Raw genomic sequence first — 24,169 nt, forward strand, 5'->3', positions numbered from 1 at the left:
AACATGATTATGATTTGAAGGTAGTATAAAACACGATGGTGTGCTCGACCTGGGAGGATTTAGAAACTTTCTCATAGTTCTTTGGTCTTACATAGGTGGTCGTGTCCTGTTGTTGTTGCTATTGGACTCTTTACTGTCCTCCATATTTGGTTGAGATTCCTCAGTTTTTCTTTGAATTCTACCTGAAAAATCTCTTTCCCAATTAACCAAGCATAAAATAGAAGAAAAAAAATATATATGTAAAGAAAAACAAAATTAAAAGAACTAAAACAAAGCAATGCACTATATCCTAGTTATGACGGTTGCCAATCCCTGACAACAATTGCAATTTTTTAACCGAACTTCTCTATTGTACCAAAATACTTAGTCTTTTTACATAGTAACTCTGGTTAAGAAAAAGTAGAGAAAGAGTCACTACGACTTTTATAGTACTTCGGGTATCGTCTTCAAGGACTGGCTTATGAAAATTGTCAATACTAGAACAAATGAATTGCTTTTGTTTAAATCCTTAAGTGAAAAATGGTATGCTAATAATGTGAAACTAAGTAAAATAAATTAAATTAATAAAAAATAAATATTGATTTTAAATTCGATTGATTCAAGTTTGGGGCTTTCCACAATCCAACCTAGGGTATAGAAATTAGAGAAAAACAAGGGTATTTTAAGTAATATCATTTTAGGGTTTAGGGATCCTTGACCGCTCATGATCAAGTTGAGTTCTATAACTCAAAATTCCATCCGAAACCTATTTTTTCCTTTTTAAAATAGATTCCTAAAACTATCAAATGAATCAGATTGATTACTAATTTAAGATTTAGTTTTTTAACATTTCTTACTTTTTATAGCTTTGTTTTGGGGCAAATAACAATAGGGAAGACGAGGATAATTAATGATCAAGAATTACCAAGAATCACTAGTATCCGGTAATAACCTATCATATCATTCCCTCAACTAACTCACAAGGATAGGATATAAAAAAAATTGATAAATTGTCATCCAACCAATAATTAATCTTATTGTTATAATAATTTACCCATTGTCCTTATAGGTTTCATAGCCCTTAGGTTTTCATGCTTCAAGCCCCAAGTTGTCTTCTTAGCCTTTCATGGGGGTGATGTCATATTCACAGTCCATAATAGGGTAAAAATCCATAATTTGAATCAAAAGAAACTAAAAACAATATATTTAATAAAGAAAAAAAAGAAAACAAACCAAAGTTCTCATTTTCTTCCACCTTCAATGTCAAACTCTGGAAAAAAAAATCCAAGATATCTAAAACTTAGAACTAAGAGGGTTTATATAATATCATCAATTACCTAACATGTGTCACACTCTCATTGGCCACTTATTACAAAATTAATTATCTAAAAATGATTTAAAAAAATAATAAAATAGGGATTTCTAGTTGTGTGGGACCCACTTAGGGCAGATGGAGTGCCCTAGATTCAATCCCCGAGGTAGAGAAGGTGAAACATCAAAGTGGCAGTGGGTGAATTCGAAATTGGGGTCATTTCAAATTAGATTTCGAATTCATAAGTTGAATTTCGAAATCATTTTGAAATGGCCCTTCAGCTTTGCATAATTGTATTCAAATGGCTATAACTTTTTCATTTCAGCTCCAATTTGTACACCGTTGAAAGTGTTGGACTTCTAACTTCCTGAGCTTCAAAACGATATATAGTATTCCTAAAATAAAATTCAAAAATTGCTCTAAATTTTTCCTCAAAGTCAGAGTACATGTTACCACCAAATTTTGAATTCTAAATTTCCATGTAGTTGAATCTTGCTTCATGTCTCATTTCTTATGTTTTCTTGCCTTCTTTCTTACTCCATAATGGTCATTTCTCATCTCCCAAACTCATGATATCCTCGTATTTCCTTGCCTCATGGTCCATGAATCTTGACTCACTTATTTTCTCATTTAACCCGTTCTTGATATTTCAAAATCTAAAGTGATTCAATTTTCATCATTTTCTTCTCTTGAGCCTGAGATAAATCTCTAAAATACAATTTAAACTCATGACTAGGGCCTTAGCATTGATTTAGGTCAAGTTGGGTGATTTGAGTATCCTTTGGTGCACAAATCATATTGAATATGTGTCATTAGAGCACATATTTTGGCTCCAATCATACATATCCTCATCTGCAACCTTCTCGTTACTTAAAACCTCTATAATGAATTATAGACATGATCAGTGGCTCTGGAATCTATCCACCAAGAATTAGTGGAATCCAACACTAAACACGATTCAACTAGGAGAGAATGATTTATACCTTATTGTCTCTTTAGGAACTTAGGGCATTTCTTTTTCTAATGGTTTTTTTTTACAACAAATGAAATACTTTCCCTTCTTATTCTTTTCTTTACCCGTGAACTTTCCTTTCATCTTGATGGACTCCCTAGTGTTCTTCTTTGGCTAGAAGAACTTGAAGAACTCTTCACTACCATATAAATACCATTTTGATCCTAAGAATCCTTTTAACTATCTGGAGTTCCCTTATCAATTCAAGCAAGCTCATCACCATGTTATTTATATTATAGTTGAGCTTGAACTGCTTGAAAGAATTTGATAAGGTCTCTAGAACCATGTCAACCTGGTTTCCCTATCGATTTCAGCTCCAAAGATCTCCTTCTCATTAAAGAATCCAATTATATGAATAATATGATCTTTAATGAGAGTTCCTTATTACATCTTAGCATCCATAATGACCTTAAGAGCAACTTGTCTAGCTAGTCCGACCCTTGCTACCAAACATCTCATGGGGACTGACGAGAATATCATAAGTTGTTGGCATAGACACATGCTGATGTTACAACATGTTATCTAAAAACCTAAATATGATACAGTTGGGTCTTCTGATCCGCTCTCTACCAACTATGATAATTGTCCTTCTCTTCCTAAGTTGAATGTTCATTAGGGGTAGAAGGAGCAATTTCTTGAGTTACCCACTTTAGCTCCTCTAAAGTGAGTACTATGTTTAGATTCCTTTTCTAATCCACATAGTTTGGTATGGTCAACTTATTAGTAGTGAGAATGAGATTAATTGGATTATAAGACATAATATATGTACCAAAAATAAAACCATGCATAATTAATTGAGCATACACAACAAATTGGTAATTAATTTAGCAAAAAGTAGTGCTCTCAAACTAATATCCTTTTGCAAGTACCAGGAAAGTCAAGCATAAAATGGGCATGTCATGATCTTATTACTAGTTAAAGACCCTCTCAGATTGATCTTCCTACCTTAACTATAAAGATATCTAAAGACAAGATTAGCATACCTTTTAATTTGGCTCATAGACTATGCAAATAGAACCATAGTAGACAATTCGACCACTACATATCACATGTTAAGTGTATATGTCCTTGAACTATTAATATCACCAGATAAGGAACCCCACAACCGATGGAGTGGTTGCCCCCACTATAGACATGTTTAGTCTTGTCTTAAAGGAAAATCCATATCCCTCGATTCTTAGGGCCCAACCCACTGATGGGGTGATGATGATCCCAAATCAAGATAGGCTTGACAGTGGAGGCTATAGGCTTTGCTAAGGCCCTTTCTCACATAATCTTTTGTAAATGGAGACTTTTAGTAATTTTGGTAACCATTCCTAAAATAAATTCTCTATCATAAGATTTTCCAAATTTGTTATTTACTTCTTAAATTAGAACTCCTATTTTAAAATAATTGTTCTCTTATTCCTTATCATTGAACTATCAAAATAGAACAATTTCCTTTTTCTTTCTAGAGGGAAGAGCCTAGAGGACCAACTATAGGTATCTCACCGAGAAAGAACAGGAAAACTTCCTAAAGTTTAATAAACGGATAGTTCTAAAGAAATAGCAACAGATTTTAACAACCAATTATAAGAAAAATAACATTGGGAAAAACTTCCCATGAAAATTTATTTTCTCAAGAAAACAATCTAAAAATTACTTTAATTCATTTTATTTGAAACAATATCTTGGTAAGCTACCTTAATCATGAATTATCTATCTTAGATTTTTCCAAAAATGATTTATTTCCTTACATTAGAATCTTATGCTAAATATGAAATATTTTATTTCATAAAGACTTGAAAAAATAAAAATTCTTCCTTAAAATAAAAAGATTCTTAAAGATCTAAAATTTTAAAAGATTTATTTTGAGAAAAAAAAACTCTAATAAATTAATTTTAAAAATGAAGTAGGTTCCTTATTTCTTTCCAATTTGTCTTTTCTTAAAGAAAATTTTCCTAATACCTAGAACATTCATATTTAATAAATTATTTAAAACAAGGAAAAGCATATAAAAATTCATTTACTTAAGAATTCCAAAATATATTCTATGCCAAAAATAAAAAATCATAAAAGACATAAAAAAAAAAATTAAATAAATAATTCTCATGGCCTTAGGGATCCTATTGCAAATTTGTTAATTAAAATTTTGATAAAATCCAAATTACCAAAATATCCCTACAACCAAAGATAGGTTGGTGAAAATAGAAAAACCCAAACAACCCAATTGCCACAAAAAAATGAAACCAAAAGAAACCCAAAAATTGAGCCTAAACAACCAAAAACAATTGGGCTTGAACTTAATCCTGTAATTGCATTCCCCTTGTGCATCCTTAATTCAATTAGTCATATTTCCATATTTTCAATTTCAAATTGTGAACCGTTTGAAACATTGGATTTTTGACTTCTTATTTAAAAACCATATGCGGTTTTTTGCAAAAAAAAAAAAAAAAAAAAAAAAAAAAAAACTCATGGGAGGTAGCCATAATTTTAAGTTAAAAGCAACGTCATTGTGCTACCATGCTCTTTATGCAACCTTACTTCAATCGATAATATACCCCTCTTTCAACTCCAAATTGTGTTTCATTTGAACTTTAGATTCCTCACTTCTAAACTTCAAAATCATATGTGATTTGCCCCAAGAAACCAGTGGGAAGTCATTCTTATTTTGATTTAAAATTGATATCACTATGCTACCATGGATCTCAAAACAAGAACTTCCAAGAATCTTTCTTTTCCTTAAATGATCATAGGAACTCTTGAAAGAAACTTCAAGAAAACTTCTTTTCTCTTAGGTCACCATAGATGGATATAAAAAAGTGAAATTTTTACAATAATAAAAAATTTTCTATGCTCTTATTGAAAAGAAAAGATTTTTACATCCAAAAAAAAATCTTATACCCCTTATAGGGTGCACAACCCAATCTAGAGAAAACAAACAATCCAATCACAATTATAACCATCATATTAAAAATTATAGCCATCATACATTCAAGGAATTTAAGGCAAAATTGGAAGAAAAAAAAAAGTTAGATAAACACCTTAAGACACTTCAATATGATTGAGGTGTAGAGTACATGTCAGGTGAGATTGAGACAACTTATCCCATTGGGTGATCCTAACGATAGATGATCAAGAAAATGGTGAAAGTGAAACTGGAATCATAATATAAATAGTAATGATACTTGTTAGCCTAAGGGTACTCCTAATCATGTTTTGAAGATAACAAACCATGGTTAAGTTACTAATTGGTTTGAATTATAAAGAATTTTAGGTGTTAATTTGGAAATTCATCAAATGACCTAATGGATGCAAGATCAAAACATTTGAAAAACCTTTTAATCATAGGAAATATATGTAAGATGAATGCATAAGTGTACTTAGGATTTTCATATCATTTCATGCATATATGAAAACTTGGTTTATGCATTAAAGTTACATTTTCATCAAAATCCGAGTTCTATCAAAAGAACATTAGGCAAAACGTTTCAAAATTGGCATATTATTTTACCTAAAGACCTTACTTGAGTGCTAGAAGCAAAAAAACCACAAAAAGATAGGTTTTCAGCCAAAAATAGTGAATCAATTGAGGCATTGGCCAACCGGCTCAACCAGCTGGGGTACTGATCGACCGGTTACTCTTTCTCGATCAAGGTCCAATTAAGAGATGCAAAAAACATTCTCTCTATTCCAGTAGCCTTTCTTTCTCGATTGAGGGATATGTCTTCCCGGTCGAGGTTCGATTGAGGGTAACGGTCACCTGCCAAGCATTTAATGCTCCAGAGGCTAGTGACTCGATCGACCCCCAACTCGACCGGTCGAGGCTGCTTTTTGGCTTTTTAGTTCTTGAAGTTAGAAACCTATAAATTGAGAGCTCCACTTCATTTATGAGTAAGAGAACACCTACATTTATTTGTTTACCTACTTATTCTTGCTATAAAAGCTCTCATTCTTTTCTTAGTGCATTAAATCTCTATTTGCATATTCTTTAGTGCACCTTTGTGATTCATCCTAACCTTGAGTTGTATTTAAGTCATTGTTGAGTTAGGTTGAGAAATTCAAATTTATTAATTAAGTGTTAAAACCTTCAAGTGAGTAAAGACTGGAAGAGATAGTGTAAGAGCCCATTGGAGCCGGAATCCAAGTGTAAAAAGTGATTAGAAGCTTGGTTGAAGCTTCAAGTATAAGTGGAACCCTCACTCGGTTAGGAGCTTGAAGAAAGTGGATGTAAGCAGGAAAGTGTTAAACCACTATAAATCTAATTTTTCTTTCTATTACCTTATCTATTTATATTTGTGCTTCTTGTGCTTGATTTGATTGTGTTTAAAAAGAATTTTTTTTAACTCCAATTCACCCCCTCTTGGGTGTTTTATCTATTTAGATTAGCCCTTTATTTTCTCAATTCATTTATTGTTACATCATGTTATGTGTTTAAGAATTCTATCCTGACAAAAATATTGATTTTAACATGGATCAACAAAATCTTGTCTAGGTTCATACTTTCAAGCTCCAACCCAACCCTTAAGGTATTCCACTATTCAAAAGACCCTTCAAACTAAAGGTTCCTTTAACTTTACACTTGGTTTCTAGGTACCAATGGACCTTTACAACTCTATAAGTGTTATGCCAACACTTAAAATCACTCTCCCGCATAGTACAATGAATTTAGAATCAAAAGAATATAATAACTAGTTTAACAAGTATAAGTACAATAGAAAAGATAGTTAGTCTCAAGATGCAATAAATAAGGCTTACAAGTTGAGAGTAATTACACTCAAAAGTATATCGAAGACAATTTGATCAATATAATGCTTTATAGGTGGTAGTCAATTTGTAAATGGAGTTTAAGAATCTTTTCTATGATATTTTTACATAATATAGCCATTAGGTACATTTTTTCTAGATAATTCGGTCTACCACTCAATTGATTGTCAACTAGTTGTTGTGCATTAGTTACACTGCAAGTGATCATTGAGATTCACAGTACTTAACCAATTAACCTATTGATTGACCACTCATGTAGTTCATCCACTAGACACTACCAAAAATACACTAGTCATCTAATTCTTTTTTTTTTTAGGTTAAAACTTTGATTAAGTTGGTCGATTACAATTTCCTAAATTATAATATATAACTGTTACATCAATATTTTTGCTAAAAGAATATATTAATAAGTAACCTCAACCACCTTTAAGTTAAAACAATTTGGAAAATCAAAATTTTATTAATAATGAAAATTATTTTATTTTGTATATGAGTATTATATGTATTTTGGATACCTAAAAGAAAAGTGAAGATAGAGGAAAAATAAAGATGATATTTTCTTTCAGATATTATGTTTTATAATAAATAATAAGGTAAATAACATTGTTGATTTGAATTTCAAGCATGTTCATCCCCAAGTAAAATCCTTCTAAAAACAATGATTAAAAAAAAAACTCATTAACTCATTTAATAACCTACACAATTCATAAATTTAATATCCCAATCAAAATAAGGGGGAAATAATGATAGACTTTAGTGATAAATTGGTCTATCAATGATATACTATTGCAGTAATTTAGCTTACATTTAATATAAGACGGTCAAATTAGTTATGAAGGTGTAATAGAAATGTGAATATGCAATAGTATAAAACATTGTATATATAGGACAAAACAAGCCTAAAATTATTAGTACTATTTTCCTAAATACACTATAACTAGGGTTAAAATACATTTAAACAAGTAGGGAATTAATTTGTATTGTTTTTTCAAGTTTATTTTTCATAATTAAATATTGGTTTTTTTTTGGGTTTAGATGAATAAATAGTGGTTGTGATTTGTATGAAAATCATGTCATTTATTATGCATAAAAGAATTATTTTATAGAGAAAAGACATAAACTAATCCACTTATACCTACGTTTTTGCTAATGCCCTAATTTGGAATTATTTTTAGAAATTGTGAGATTTGAAGCATAAAATAGGGAAGAAACCATTGATATTGGACTAAAGGAATAAGCAGGGTAAGTGCTAATGAAAGGGTGTGATAGAGATGAAGAGGAAAGAGACTTTTGATGGTGTTGGAAAGTAAATTGATTTCAACACCTAAATTGATTTACCGCAATAACATAGTGTTATTTTGATAAAAGAAAGGTGGCATCAAAATCAAGTGTACACATTTTGTAGGTATCAAAGAGATACAAAAGGTGAGAGATAATCAATTTTCATTTTGAGACACATTTTTGGTGTCCAAGTGAAATTGATACCCGAGTTAAGGTATTGATGTTTGTCAATCCACTGAAATATTGAAGATTACTCAATTTGATATGCAAACTGAAATCAATGTGACACATTGGCAATACAAAATATCAATTATTTGGTTGTTATCCCCTTCTATTGTACCACCTCATGATTCTATTTTTTTTTTACTATTTTTACCCCACTTATGTTTTGGGGACTGTAATTAACTCCAATTTTGCTATGAAATATTTTTAGATGATTTTAGGTGCTATGGCATTGGATAATTGTGTCACTTGATAGGTAAAAAAAAACTCTATAAAGAGGAAGTTGTCAGTTGTGGAACAGCTTTTTGCCGTCTAGAGATTTTAATTTTGAATTCAATTTTTCCCTCTCAATTCTCTCTCTTTTGATCTCTCTTTACCTCTATGTATTTTCTATCATTTTTGTGGTTGTCAAACAAGATGAAGTTTTTCTAAGTCATGATTAGTAGCTAAGCCTTTTCTCACTAGAAAGAGGATTGCCTTAAGTGAAGATCAACATAATGATGCATTGATTCTCTATGTATAAACCATCTACTTTCAAGGATCTCTTGCTATCTTTCTTAGACTTGACATAAACGATTCTTTGTAGTCATTTTGAATGCTTTCCCAATGGTTAGATTCATTATGGTTCATTTAGATCAATTATGTTAGATTGAAAGATGATCAAGAGCTATATTTTAGATAAATATCTAAATGCTTAAAGTGAAATTGAGTTATGCTTAGAATTAATCTTATTCAATTGAAGATCTTATCCTAGATGTTATGACATTTTATTCATTGTTGATTCTATGTTTTTCTTTCAATTAGCTCATCATGAATGTTTGTCTTTGATTTTAAATTCATTTATAAACATCACAATTTTAGTTTTTCATCAATTGGATTCAGATTCTTAAAATTCATATGATTAATCCTTTGTAGACTAAACACTATAAATGTTTATTTCTTTAAACTATATTTGGTTCTTAAAAAGCATGAAGGAAAGAAAAAAAAATTAAAGAAAATAGTTTCTCATGTTTGGTTTTACTTTGAAAAATATGAAAGAAAATTAAATATAATTAAAATTAGATAGAAATTTATGCAATTTAAAATTATTTAATCTTAATACAATAGAGAAAAGTAAGCAAATGAGTTTAAAGAAGAATATAAAAATAATTTCTTATTTTTTATTTATTTTTTATTTTCTTTCACTTTTTATTTCTTTTCACTTTTCTTATCTATTTTCTTTCCTTCAAATTTTATAGGAATCAAACATAGTAAAATAAAAAAAATAAAGTAAAAATAATAAATTATCTTTATTACTTCTTTAAACTTATTTAACTTATTTAACTTATTTTTTTCATTATATTGAGATTAAAGAATTTTAAAATGTATAAATTTGTAATTAATTTTAATTATATTTGATTTTCTTTTATATTTTTTATAGTGAAATTAAATATATGAAAACTATTTTTTTTTTAACATTTTTTTTCCTTTACTTAGCAAAGAGGATCAAACATAGCCAAAAAAAAAAAAAAAAATCTTTTTGGCTTGAGGAACAAATAAAAGGTGATTTATAAAGTTGATGCATTGAACCGTTGTATGAACCACAATTTTCAGAAGATTATATCATGAGTCTACTTAGTACATGTACAACTAAGCCAAGTAAAGCTCGACAGTCAAATTTTCGTTCATATGTATTCCAAACATTTTAGCTCTATTGGACAAAATATTATTATAAATGTAATTACATACTTGAATCAAACACATTTTTATATCTTCAATTATTTTTCTTATTTTTATATGAAAATAGATATAAATGTTATTTTTCCAAATAGATAAAAGAAAAGAAAAAAAAATGTATAATTTTATGTTTCTAAAATATTTTCTAAAGGCTATATTTGGTTTTCAGAAAATATTAAGGAAAGAAAAAAAAAGTTAAGGAAAATGATTTTCTCATATTTGGTTATTCTACAATAAAAAAGAAAATCAAATATAATAAAAGCTAGTTAGAAACTTATGCAATTTAAATTTATTTAATTTTTATATCATTGAGTGAAAATAAGTAAATTGAGTTTGAAATAAAAAAAAAAATTATTAATTTAACTTTTTGCTTCATTCGCTCTTTATTTCCTTTTACTTTCCTTTTATATTTTTTTTTTCTCTTACATTTTCCCTCAATTTTTCCAAGAATCAAACATAGCTAAAAGTTGTTTTCATTTTCTATATTTTCTTTTCTTAAAATATGTTTGGCTAAGAAAAAACTATGTTTAAAAAAAGGAAAATTGAGAAACCTTTGGTAATTAAATTTGTTTACATAAAAATAATGAAAATAATAAAATTACATTTGTATGATTTTTTTTCTTTTCTCTACTAGTTATTTTAATAGTATAATAAAATAATATATTATGTTTATAATTAACAACGCAATCTTTATGATATGGTATGTTTGGTGCTGATTTTTTTTAACATAAAAATGATTAAATAACTAATTTATATTTGTTCATTATTTTTTATTTTATTTTATTTTAATAGTACAATAACAAATTTTAAGAAATCTATAATTAATAAATGAATGGACCAATTATGCATGTTTTGATCCATTAAAATGAATTACTTTTTGTAGACCCCAAAATTTGCCCCAATTTTATTTTTACATTAATTTTGAGCTCAATTTTGTCCTTATATTTTAAATCCCGATTATATGTGATATTTTTGGTCCATTCACCCTTTAATTCTTAGTTTTTATCATTTTGTAAATTATTTATTTTTATTTTTATTTATTTATTTATTTATTTATTATTATTATTATTATTATAATATTTATTTATTTATTTTCTCTTTCTTCTCTCATCTCTCCTCCACCTACTCTCACCTACCCCTCATACCTTTGCCCATACCCCACGTCCAAGACTTACCTCCCATCTCTTTTTTTTTTTCTTTTTTTTTTCTTTTTTTTTCTTTTTTCCCCATTTTTCTTCTCCTCCCAATTCCCACACACGGATAGTGACCAACCCCCATTATTTTTTCTTTCTCCCATTTTGTCCTTCCCCATTCTTTTTCCTCTTCTCCACCCTTAATTTCCCACGACCACACTTCTTCCATTCCCCCCTCTCATCTCTTCTTCTTTTCTTTTTTGTTTTTCTTGATTTTTCATTTTTTTTCTCTTCCTTTTTTTCTTCCTATTTCCCGTTTTCTTTTTTTATTTTTCTTTCTCTCTACCCAAACCCACTATACCGATCCACTTGTCGGCTAATTGTTAATGCCACTTCTGACGACCCTCCTCCACACCTCCACTGCTACTCTATTCTCTTCTTTGAAATTGGGTAAATTTTTATTTCCTTATTTATAATTTATGTGTTTTTATTTTCTTATTATAATAAATTCTTGATCTCCATAGTGTATTATTATATTATTATTATTATTATATATAGAATTTGGGTTTGTGGATATATTGCATTTGGTGATTAATTTGAGATATTTGGATTATGTCAATTGCATATTGTTTATCTTATTTGGATTAGGGTCTATTGCTTATTGGTTATTTGTTTGGGCTTATTGGATTGGGCTTGAGATATTATTTCCTTTGACCATGTGTATTGTTAATGTGGACTTGTTAACTGATTTGAATTTTGAGTTTGTTGGATGATTTGAATATTTTATATGGGTTTGGTCAATTTGAACTATTTAATTTGGACATGGGACAATTGAGGTGTATATTAAATCAGGTTTGAATTATGAAATATTAAATTTAGGCCTAGTAGAATTTATTTTAATTTATTAAATTTTAGGTTTGGTTGATTGTGTTTGTATTTTGGTTATTAATTTGGATATTTTGGGCTAAGACCTATAGTAATTTGGGCTCATTTTTTATTGATGAAATTTGTTGGACTAATTTGAAATTTGAATTTGGGCTTGAATATCTATTGTGAATTTTATATATTTTTAGATATTTACATTTAGGCTATTTTGTTTTTGCATGGGCCCATTCTGTAATTTTGTTGACTGGGTACGGGTTTATGATACGTGGAGTATGAAATTTTATGGAAGAAAGTGAGAATCGCAAAGCAGTAAAAAGACATTGAACTTGTTGTAAGCTTGTTTAGATACATATTTGATTTCCCACTTATATTTGGTTTTATTTCTCTTGGTTTCTATAAATATTTATTTGTGTATATTTACTTGTTATGTACAGAATTGAATATCGAACAAATCAGAAATTTTGTTTAAATAAGGGGAATAATTCAGTAAACATGTTTTAATAAAATAATAATTTTAAAATATTCTTCTTAATAAAAGAAAGTTTTTTATTAATAAAAATTAAGAAAAATGCTTTTAGAAAAATCCAAAAAAATGTTTTTAATAGAATTTGAAAATTTGTTTTTAATAATAATTATCTAAAAATTTCTTTGTTTAATAATACTTGTTGAAAATTTGTTTTATAAATAAAGTTGTCCTAAAAACTAATTTTTAATTAAAAAATCTTTTGCAAATAAAGTTATATTTTATTTAATAATTTGTATAAGTCACTTTTCTTAAATGAAAACAAATTGAAATACTTTTGTAAACAAAATTGTAAAAATTCATTCATTTTTTGTAAAAATAAGTAAAAATAATTTTTATTGTCAAATTGAAATTTTGTGATAAATTTTTTTGATACAATAAGTGTAAATAACTTTTTTGTAAATAAATAAATTGATTTCATTAATTCAAAATCATTTTTAATAAAATCCTTTGAAGTTTCTTGAAACCTAAGTTTTTTTAATATCTTTTTTATTTAGTTCAATAAATCATTTTGCATAATTCTCTTGTTATTTATTTTGTGTATTCTTGTAATTAGATTCCATCATTATTTTTGTGTATATTGATTTTCAACATGACTTGTACATACTCATTTGTATTATTATTTTTCTTGGTATCCATGATTAATTAATTAATTACCACAATTCCCACAATTCGTTTAGTAGAGGTAGTACATATACAGGCTTAGAGGGGTGTTACGGCAAACCACCATACCTTCCAAATAGGTAACTTGACCCCCGGATCCAGATTCAGTTTTTGTAGACTTGTCTTTTCCAAATAAAGAGTCACGCGGGGTTTTCTTTCTTATTTTGTTTTTCCTTAGAAAAAAAATAAAACAAAAATAAGTGACAACTTCAAGTCTTTTTCAAAAAATCAAATTTTTACCAAATAAAAAGCAAGTCACGTCATTCGAGTGGGAACGTACGTGAAAAACGCGGGTTCACACCTTCTAATGGAAACATATAATATTATTGCTAAAAAAGAGGAAGATTATCATAATATTAATTGTAAATATTTATATTCCTTTCATGTGTTTTATTTTTATTTTTTTATCTCTAATTTTCACATTTAAGAAAATTGTTTCCATTTTTCTTATTTTTTTTAAAAAAGTGTTTTCACATTTTTATTTCTTTGTTTTTTATTTGTTTTAAAAAATGGAAACAAAAAATACCATCTATACAATTATTATTAATATATTAAGAATATTATTATTTAAAATTTTAATTTTTTAACATAATCATGACATATTATATATTAATATTATTAATATTATTAACCATTACTATTATGCTTGGAGTTCATAGACAAAATTAATCTCTTGTTTGTGTGAATTGTTGTATATCCTGGGTGTGAAATGGTATCAGAGCCACGTTCTACTTAAGAACTGAGTGGTATTACGAGTTGGAACAGTCTTTAATCACTAATTTAGTCATAACTTAGTTCAAATTGAATTTCCTATAAACGATTTGGTGAGCTTAGATAGCGGTGTTTAAGGCAGAATGAGTATTAAGTCCCGTGTTGATCCGCTTATAGTGGTCACTGTTCAAGAAATTATTTGAATTGATTAATGATAAGATTGTGATTATTTTCTGTGACAATGAGCAATATTATAAAGGGATTAAGTAGAGCTAGTTCTTCCAGATCTCTTAGGTCCCATGATAGTTCTGTATCCTCATTAGATAATTTTGCATATGATTTAGTCAATTCTTCATATGAGTCAAATGGTCATATGGTCATCTCAAAAAATTTAATAATTCAAAATTAGAGGAAGAAATGATTCAAAATGAAAATCAACTCAAAAATTTGTCCAATATGTCAAGTTTTGTTTCAAAATTCCTCTTTTTGAATAAGAGTCCAAGTCAACTATTTTCTCTCATCTTGATAAACCCCCTTTAAACATAAATATCATCTGAAGAAGATATATTAAAGAAATCCTTTTGTTCTTGATATAGAATGGATTAAATTAAACTATTTTTCTCCTTATAATAATGCTAAAATAAATTATTTTAAAAAACTTCCTCCTCAAGTTAGAAATGCTTTAAGAAACAATATGAAAAATATATGCAACAAGTTAGGATGATAATTCCTTTTTTCCATCAGTTTTTCAAATTCAAGAAACCCCTTAAAAGAATTGCAACATTAACCTCACGAAAAACAATCATAATAAAAAATTATTAGATCAATAAAACTAAAACCAAGAAGAATCAAAAGAAAAATCAAGTAAAACAAAATTTAATCAAATTTTGCTTTTTTCTGCCCTAGAAGAGGTGAAGGAAACATCAACATCAAAGATAGAAAAAAACAAGAAGTGAAATTAATGAAGTACAAAAAAATAGAAAATAAAGAAAAAATAAAATAATTAAAATAATAAATGTAATATCTTCAAAAATAGAAAATCAAGTATTTTTTTTTATGTTATAGACAAAATAAATGATGAGGAAACACAAAGAAATTATTTACAAAACTTAAAAAAATTAATTCTCACGGAAAATTCAAATAAAACTCAAGAAATCAGACATGCACAATACTCAATGGATGAAATTTTTAATAGATTCAAAAAGATTCCAAAGCCTATAACTATTGAAGATTTGAAAGTAGAAATACAAGAAATAAAACAACAAATAGAGCAATTAAAACAAGAAAACGAACAAAAAAAACAAAAAAAAAAAAACAAATAAGGAATATAATACAATACAAACAAGAAACTTTTGTTGAAACATCTGATAATCAAGATCCAAGAATAATAATACCTAATAAACAAATTCCTATAAAATCATTTATAAATACAATATAAAAAAAAATTTTCAAAGATGGTATACAAATGTAAAAATCATAATTGAAGATTTTGAAATAGAAATGATAGCATTAATAGATTTAGGAGCTAATATGAATTGTATTCAAGAAGGATTAATCCGTACTCAATATTATGAAAAAACGGGACAAGAAGTTTTTGCTGCAAATAAAGGAAAATTAGACATAAAATAAAAACTTTAAAAAGTTCATATATGTCAAAATAATTATTATTTTAGAACTCAATTTGTGTTAGTACAAAACATGACTGAACCTTTAATCTTAGGAACTCATTTTATTACATTGTTTTACCCATTTCAAGTAACTGATAAAGGTGTCAAAACTACAATATTAGGAAACACCATATTTTTCCCCTTTATATATCCATTAACTAAAAAAGAAATACATCAAGTCCAAGGTGATTCAATAAATAAAAAGATAAATTTAATTCAAAGAAAACAAGCTCATATAAATTTTCTATCAAAAGAAATTCAATATAAGAAAGTAGAAGAACAACTTCTAGAAGATAAAGTTCAAAAAATAATAAAAGAAATTCAAGATCTTTTTCAAAAAGAAATTTATTCTGATATTCCAAATGTTTTTTGGTCCAAAAAGAAACATGAGATAAGTTTATCTTATATTCAAAATTTTGATGAGTCTAAAAGTTCCTCTAAAGCTAGACTTACTCAAATGAATGAAAAACTTTTAAAATGCTATAAACAAGAAATTAATTCATTAATAAAAAAGAAATTAATCAGACCTCAAATTTTCCTTGGAGTTGTGTCACTTTTTATGTTCAAAATGTTGCTAAACTAGAAAGAGGTGCACCCAGATTAGTCATTAATTATAAACTTTTAAATAAAGTATTACAATGGATAAGATACCATATTCTTAATAAACAAGATTTACTCAAAAGACTTCATAATGCTATAATTTATTCAAAATTTGATATGAAATCGGGATTTTGACAAGTTCAAATTAAAGAAGAAGATAGATACAAAACTACTTTTACAATCCCTTTTGGTTATTATGAATGGAATGTTATGCCTTTTGGTCTAAAAAATGCCCCTTCTAAATTTCAAAATATTATGAATGACATTTTTAACCCTCATTTTCAATTCATTATTGTATACATTGATGATGTTTTAGTATTTTCTAATTCATTAAAAAAATATTTTGTTCATTTAAAAAAGTTTTTTAAAGTAATCAAAGCAAATGGAAGGCATGTTTTGCTTTAAAAATGAAACTATTTCAAACAAATATTAGATTTTTAGGACATGAGATTTATCAAGGTAAAACAAAACCGATTCAAAGGTCAATAGAATTTGCTGACAAGCTTCCTGATGAAATAAAGACGAAAAACAATTGCAAAGATTTCTAGGATGTTTAAATTATGTTTCTAATTATTTCAAAGATTTGAGAATCATTTATGAAGCTTTGTACAAAAGACTTAGGAAAAATGAACCGACGTGGACTGAGAATCATATCGATTTAGTCAAAGAAATTAAACAAAGAGTCAAACATTTACCATGCATGAACATCCCTCATCCCAATGCATTGCTCATTGTAGAATCAGATGCATCTAATTTAGGCTATGAAAACATATTAAAGCAAGAATATAACAATCAAATACATATAGTTATATATCATTCAAGGATCTAGTTGGGCACTCAAATAAACTATTCAACTGTCAAAAAAGAAGTTTTTATCAATAGTTTTATGTATTTCAAAATTTCAAAATGATTTAATAAAAAAAAAATCTTTTAAAAATTGATTGCAAAGCTACAAAGGACATTTTACAAAAAAATGTTAAAAATCTAGTTTCAAAACAAATTTTGCCAAGATGGCAAGCTTTACTTTCAAATTTTGATTTTGAAATTGAATTTATCAAAAGAGAGTTGAATTCCCTTCTTGACTTCCTTACTTGGGAGTTTTTGTAGGGTAAGGATCCTCCTCTATCCTAATGGGTATTACCGTTAGGCCTCAGCTTCCTTCATCATCCAAGAAAACCAAAGCTTCATATGCGATGATTTCAAATTTTCCAAATATTCATCCTACTTTTCCAATATAAACATCAAATTCCTTTCAAGCCCTAAGTCCAGACTTTTCTCCTCTTCAACCTTCAAAAAGCTTCATTCAAGCTTCTAAATCAACCTCTAAAAATATTCTTGTTTAGAGTCAATCCAACCTTAGCACTATTTCAACACTACCTTCTCCTTCTTCTTTTTCAACTAGTCAATGTGTTAAAAAAGCCAAAACCTTATAAATTGCTTTCATTGAGTTAGAGTTCAATTATAAAGAAATCCCTAAAATTTTTCCTTATATATTTCCTCAAGTAGTCAACTTCAATTCCAATGATCCTTCGAAAACTCATCAATTTTATGAGTTCATCTAGGTTAACACTGATTCAGTTGAAATTACTCATAACATTGATAAAAACAATCCTCGGATGATTGCCTTATCCAAATGTCAAATTCTCAGAGTCATGTCCATTGCTAATTAGAATAAAAAACCCTCCACTTGCAAAACATTTAGTCAACCTTTCTATCCCATGAGCTACAACTACATAAACTATATGGATGCTTGGTGCAATATGTTTTATTTACAAAGTTACCAACATTCATGGTTTATTCAATTTTCAAGAATATGTAATGCCAAATTTCCTACTTTGTTTCAAAATTGGTGGGCTTTCTTTTGTCTATTAGACTCCATATTTCCTTTTGAAATTCAAGAAAAATTCAACATCTACAAGAGCAAGACTTCATCTCAATCTATCACTCAACCGAGACTCTTGATGTTCTATTCCAGATTAAGAATTTCATGGATTCTTACATGGAATATTATCAAGAAGTAAGAGCAACCTCCTTCTTTTCCATTATCCCTCTCCAGAGAATTCAACATCAAATGGTGGGACAAATTCAATCACAAGTTCATGTGTCAACAAAAGATTCTACAAATAATTTCAAGGCCAAGATCATCAAATTCAAAAGATTTAGCAAACTCTTCTCAATGACCGACTCAAGCAAAATTCCTAACTTTAAAAAGCAAATGTCAAGCCTCATTAGCAGTTGCTACAAATTTAGAACAATATTATCAATAACTTATTCAAACTCTGAAATAGTTTGGTGATAATTAGGACTTATTCAAACTCTCAAAAAGTTTGGTGATAATCAAGATAATGAAGAAACTAAAAACATAGCCTTATTAAATGATTCATATGTAGATCCCGAGTTCATCCAATATGGTGGACCTATAGGTCAATTTAGATAAAAGATTTCAAGAATCTATTTGTCTCCTTATAAAAAATAAAAGGCGCAAAAGAAAGAAGAAGAATGCGTGAAAAACACATCAAGAAAAAACAATTCAAATAGTAGTAAATAGTGTTCAATAGTGTCCAAATAGTGTTCAAATAGTGATCAAATAGTGTTCACTTTTTTATTTCTTTGTTTTTTATTTTTTAAAAAAAAATTGAAAACAAAAAATAACCATCTAAACAATTATTATTAATATATTAAGAATATTATTATTTAAAATTTTAATTTTTTAGCATAATCATGACATATTATATATTAATATTTTTAATATTATTAATCATTACTATTATTATTTAATATTAGTATTATTATTTGATGTATTATCATAAATAATTATTTATCATTGCAAATAATAAAAATAATATTTATAATGATATTTTAGTATTAAAATTATAAATAATAAAGTGAACAATAAAAATAATAAATAGAAGGAAAGGAAAGAGAAAGAAAATTACAAAACAAAAAACCATGGTTTTAAAAACCGAACCGGACCGGCCGATCCGACCAATCGAACCGATGAACCATCCGGTTCGGTCCTCTCAATGAACCATTTTATGATCAACCCGGCATTGAACCGTTCAAACCGACGGTTGAATCGTCGAACCGGACGACCCATCCAGTTTTTTTGCGAACCAGTCATAACTTAGATAACAAGTTTTTGTTTACTATGTAAAAAGCCCATTCTAGGCCCAATGCTTACAAACTCAACCTAATAAACCATCTTTGGTCCAAGCCACTAGGCCTAGTCCAATGATAAGATTATAACACTATTATATGGGTCATGCCTACAAGCCCAATTTGCAGCATTTTTTATTTTAAAATAACACTTGCATTTGGGCCATGCTTCAAGGCCAGCTTGCTGGCTTGTTAGGCTTAAAGGCAAGTTGGAAGGTATTTATAGAGCACATAGAGCACATAAAATTCTTGTACTTTCGATGTGGGATTGGAAATGAGACTATTAGAGGAAAACATTGCCTCTAGAGGGTTGGACACGGGGAACTTTGATTTTATTTCAAAATTTTATCATATAAAATCTTTTAAAAAATGTAAATATTTAAATTTCTGTTTATTTTTATAATAATTATAAAAAATAATATAAATTACTTAATAGAATAATTTAAAAACAATAAAATACAAAGACAAAAGGATAAAATTAAATATTATAAATTTTTTCATCTTAAATATATCTTCTTTCTTAAATATTACATATTTCTATTTAATAAAATTTAAAATATTAAACTTTATCATTTAATTTAATATACCAAATATAAAAATCAAACATTATTAAAATTTATAATTTTATATATTTTTAATTTTTATAATTATTTTTAATTTTAATAATATATAAATTATATATTTATGACGTCACCGATTCGATAGCATTGGTCCAAAAAACAAAAAAACAAAAATAATATAATAGAAAAAAGACAAAAAGGTGATTTTGGTATTTTCAAATAATGGAATGGTCAATATTTTAAAAATCAATTTAAGTAGATCTTGGGTTGTGAGGTAAAATGTAAATTTTTCATATCTTAAGAATTTTATGACATACAATTTATATGGTAGATATTATGTGAGGAGTTGACAACATTGAATTTAGTAGAAGAATAGGTAAGGTGGTGTCAAGTCCCATTATAATACCACAAAAGTAATGGGTGAATCAATACCCATATCTGTAGTTGGTTCACAAATGGTGTCAAATCCCCATCAATACCAAATACATCATATAATATATGAAACTTTTTTTTTCTTTTTTTCTTTTTCTTTTTTTAATTTAGTTCATATGACACGTTATTCTGATCGATCAAGATCATAATTTCGGAAAAAACATCACAATAATATTATTTAAAAATTCATTGAGATTTGAGAATTAAAAAAATAACTCAAAAAGTGAAAATTTGGGTGGTAGTTTTGAAACCGCGTTTTCAGGCGACCGAACCGCCACTTTAGCGCGTTCAAAACCGCGTGATCCAACTTACTATAAGACAAATAGAAGTAGAGAGGCAAATATATATATATATATATAAAAGGGAAAATAGCACAGGTTTCTCCTCTTCTAGGCAATGGCAAAGAATTCGTGTGGTTCTCTGGGAACCATGGAGGAGGTCGAGAGGGTGTTCAACAGGTTCGATAAGAACGGCGACGGCAAGATCTCAGCCGAAGAGTTCGGCGAGGTGCTCCAGGCACTCGGCTCCACCACGTCTCCGGACGAGCTTACGCGCATAATGTCGGAGATCGATACCGACGGTGACGGCTTCATTGACCTCAAGGAGTTCGCCGACTTCCACCGCGCTACCGACAGCAACGGAGGCCTTACGGAGCTCCGTGACGCCTTCGACATGTACGATCGCGACAAGAACGGCCTGATATCCGCGAGTGAGTTGCACGCGGTGTTCAAGAGCCTGGGCGAGAAGGTCACCCTCAAGGATTGCTCTCGGATGATCAGCTCCGTCGACGCCGACGGCGATGGTTGCGTCAATTTCGAGGAGTTCAAGAAGATGATGACTCGTTCTTAATCCATGTTCGGATCTCACCACATTGACGTAGTTTTCCTTGTAAATACGGTACTATTTCTCAACTCGCTATCTCAATTAGTCGTTCTTTCGCTATTTCACAGATTTCATTCAAAAAATCACCAGGAATCGGTGGAATCAGCAAAAGTATTAGCAAAATTAGGGTTACGAAATTATGTTTAGGTTAGATATAACAATGTGAAAAACTGGTTGATTTTGACTATAAAAGTCATTAATTGCGTGATTCAACGTCGTCAACTGCCTTCACGGAAAAGCAATGCGATGAGGAGGACAGTTACTTGCTTTACGCGTGCTCCGCTATGCACGAAATCATGCTGTTTACTTTTTCTATCAGACTAAACGTTCTGGGATCTTTTATATCTTTTGTTCGTCAACACGTCTTTTTATTCCTAGAGCTCCAACTTTATTGGCACGGTGAAGGTGCTTTGACCACGTTGACCCTTATATATACATATATCAGAGTGTAATGTGGGGCCCCTTTCCATTCTTAAAGCTCCAACTTTATTGGCATGATAAAGATGTTTGACCTCTATATTTATATATATGAGTGTAGTATGGGGGTTCTATGGGAGCCACAAGTCTCAATGTGCCATTGAATTTGGTTGGAGGTTATAAAAGTTGGCATAATGACTATGCCTTCCAATGTTAAAGAGTTTGAACGAGTCAAATTTAGGCTTTAAATTTGGGATTTTTGTTTTATCCTTTTATCTGATGTTGAATCTAGAATTTTATAGATGAAAATTATGGTTGATATTTTATTTTCAGGCTTATGGGATGGTCATTCCAAAACATCACACTACATGATTTCCCAATGTATTCCTTAAGCACATGGTTTAATGGTGTTAAAAAATACAAACTATAGATGAGAATCCTCCAAGATTAATATTCTTAATTATTTTAAAATTAAATAATTAAGTTGTTTTGAAGAGTATGTCTGCATGTTAGGTTAGTTCATATTGTGATATTGCGAAAAATCTTATAATATTTTATTCACTCCATGTGATATTACTTGTGAATCAAGCTGGATTCCCGTACGATTTGAGATCTGGTGAACTTCCCTATACACCAAACTTTGGTATGACCAATTAAATAATCTTTATTTTGATGGTTGAGGGTTTTATTTAAAATTAATTTTTTGCACTTTCAATTTGCTAGTTTGATTTCAACTAGTTGGGATCCCAAACATGGTAACTTAAGGTCCTATTTAAAAAATGTTTTTTAAAATAGTTTTTTGTTTTTCAGAAAAAAAAAAATTGTTTAGTAATTACAAAATTGTTGTTTTATTTTTAAAAACAAAGAATACGGTGTTAGAATACCTTTTCATTGTTTTCAGTTTTTTTTTAAATAAAGAGGTGAATTAAAATCAATAGGAATGGAAGTGAAATGATAAATAGATGGGGATGATAATATATGTAGAATTCAGTGTCTTAAACAATTATATTCCTATTTTTAATTGTTTTTACAAATCGAAAATTCTGTATAAAATATAAAAATTCTTATAAAAAAAATTAGAAACACTTATTAAAATTTTTAAAATTTTGAAAGAATTCTTAAGAAGATAAAGTAAATCTTTGTTATTTTTGTATAAGAGATTTTTTATTGTATATAAAATTTTTATTTTTAAAAATAAAAAATAGACAGTATATAATCGATCCTAATTAAAACTATAGTTAAAAATTATAACAAGTTTTACTTTAATAAGAATAAACAATTCAAACCTCTTGAAGTTACTAAGTCTTTCTCTATTACAAAATATAGTCAATATGGTTGAATTGAGGATTGAGAGACAGGTATAGTTGGGTTAGACCACTCTATTCTCTCAAGTAATTTGGTAAAGGGAATCTAGGGAAGAGCTTATTAGGATCTATTTTGTTTTATGATAGTATTTTATTTTGTAGGCTTTTAATTCCTTCCTTCTAAATTATAATATTATATTAAGGTTTTTCTTCCGAAAGTGTAAAAATTAAATATTCTTGTCAAACATTATAATGGTAATTATGTTTCCCCTATAGTTGTACACAAGTTAAAGACAATGAAGAAGAGAAGATTGCATAGTGTTTCTTTTTATATGAATGTATAGAAATAAACAATGGACTACTGATTTCTTAAGTTTATATATTTTGAGAGTTGATACAACCAAAAGATTCTAGAAGCATTAATAACCTCCTATAATAGAAAGTTGTTAGCACTAATAACAAATAAAAACATAGATTGCTAATTGATTAACAACTTGCTTCAACTCACCTCATAAAGCGATATTATGCCTTGATGAAAATGAGCTTGTCACAAAGAAGCTTAAACCAAGTAGCAATCGAGGGTGTAGTTACTAAGTTAGCAATTTGATCTTCAATTATTATTTACCTCACATCTAACTCCTTTGCAATAGCCTTTCCTCTTAGAAAATGAATGTCAATCTCTATGTATTTTGTTCAAACATGAAAAATAGGATTTGAAGCTAAGGATTGTCACACCATAATATAGCACTTTTTTTGCAAGTTTTAGCCTAAGTTCAACAAAAAAAAATTTGCAACTAAACTATCTTAATAATAGCTTTAGCTAAAGCTTGATACTCACTCTTAATATTTGACCTTGCTACGTCTTTTTGTTTTCAGAACTCCATTGGATCAAATTTGCTCTAAGAAAAACACAATGATCACTAGTTTGTCATCAATGATAGTAGCCCAATCTACATGAGTAAATCCTT

General features: G+C 28.4%; 1 protein-coding gene across 1 annotated transcript; it reads left to right on the top strand.

The window, feature by feature from the left end:
- The first annotated feature begins 20,967 nt into the window (after nt 1–20,967).
- LOC117931298 (probable calcium-binding protein CML23) lies at nt 20,968–22,164 on the top strand. The gene has a single exon (XM_034852240.1). The coding sequence runs from the start codon at nt 20,995–20,997 to the stop codon at nt 21,445–21,447; it is 453 nt and encodes a 150-aa protein (XP_034708131.1). The 5' UTR covers nt 20,968–20,994; the 3' UTR covers nt 21,448–22,164.
- The last annotated feature ends 2,005 nt before the right edge of the window (nt 22,165–24,169 follow it).

This window comes from Vitis riparia, chromosome 14, assembly GCF_004353265.1.
Source record: "Vitis riparia cultivar Riparia Gloire de Montpellier isolate 1030 chromosome 14, EGFV_Vit.rip_1.0, whole genome shotgun sequence".
Classification (NCBI taxonomy): Eukaryota; Viridiplantae; Streptophyta; class Magnoliopsida; order Vitales; family Vitaceae; genus Vitis; species Vitis riparia.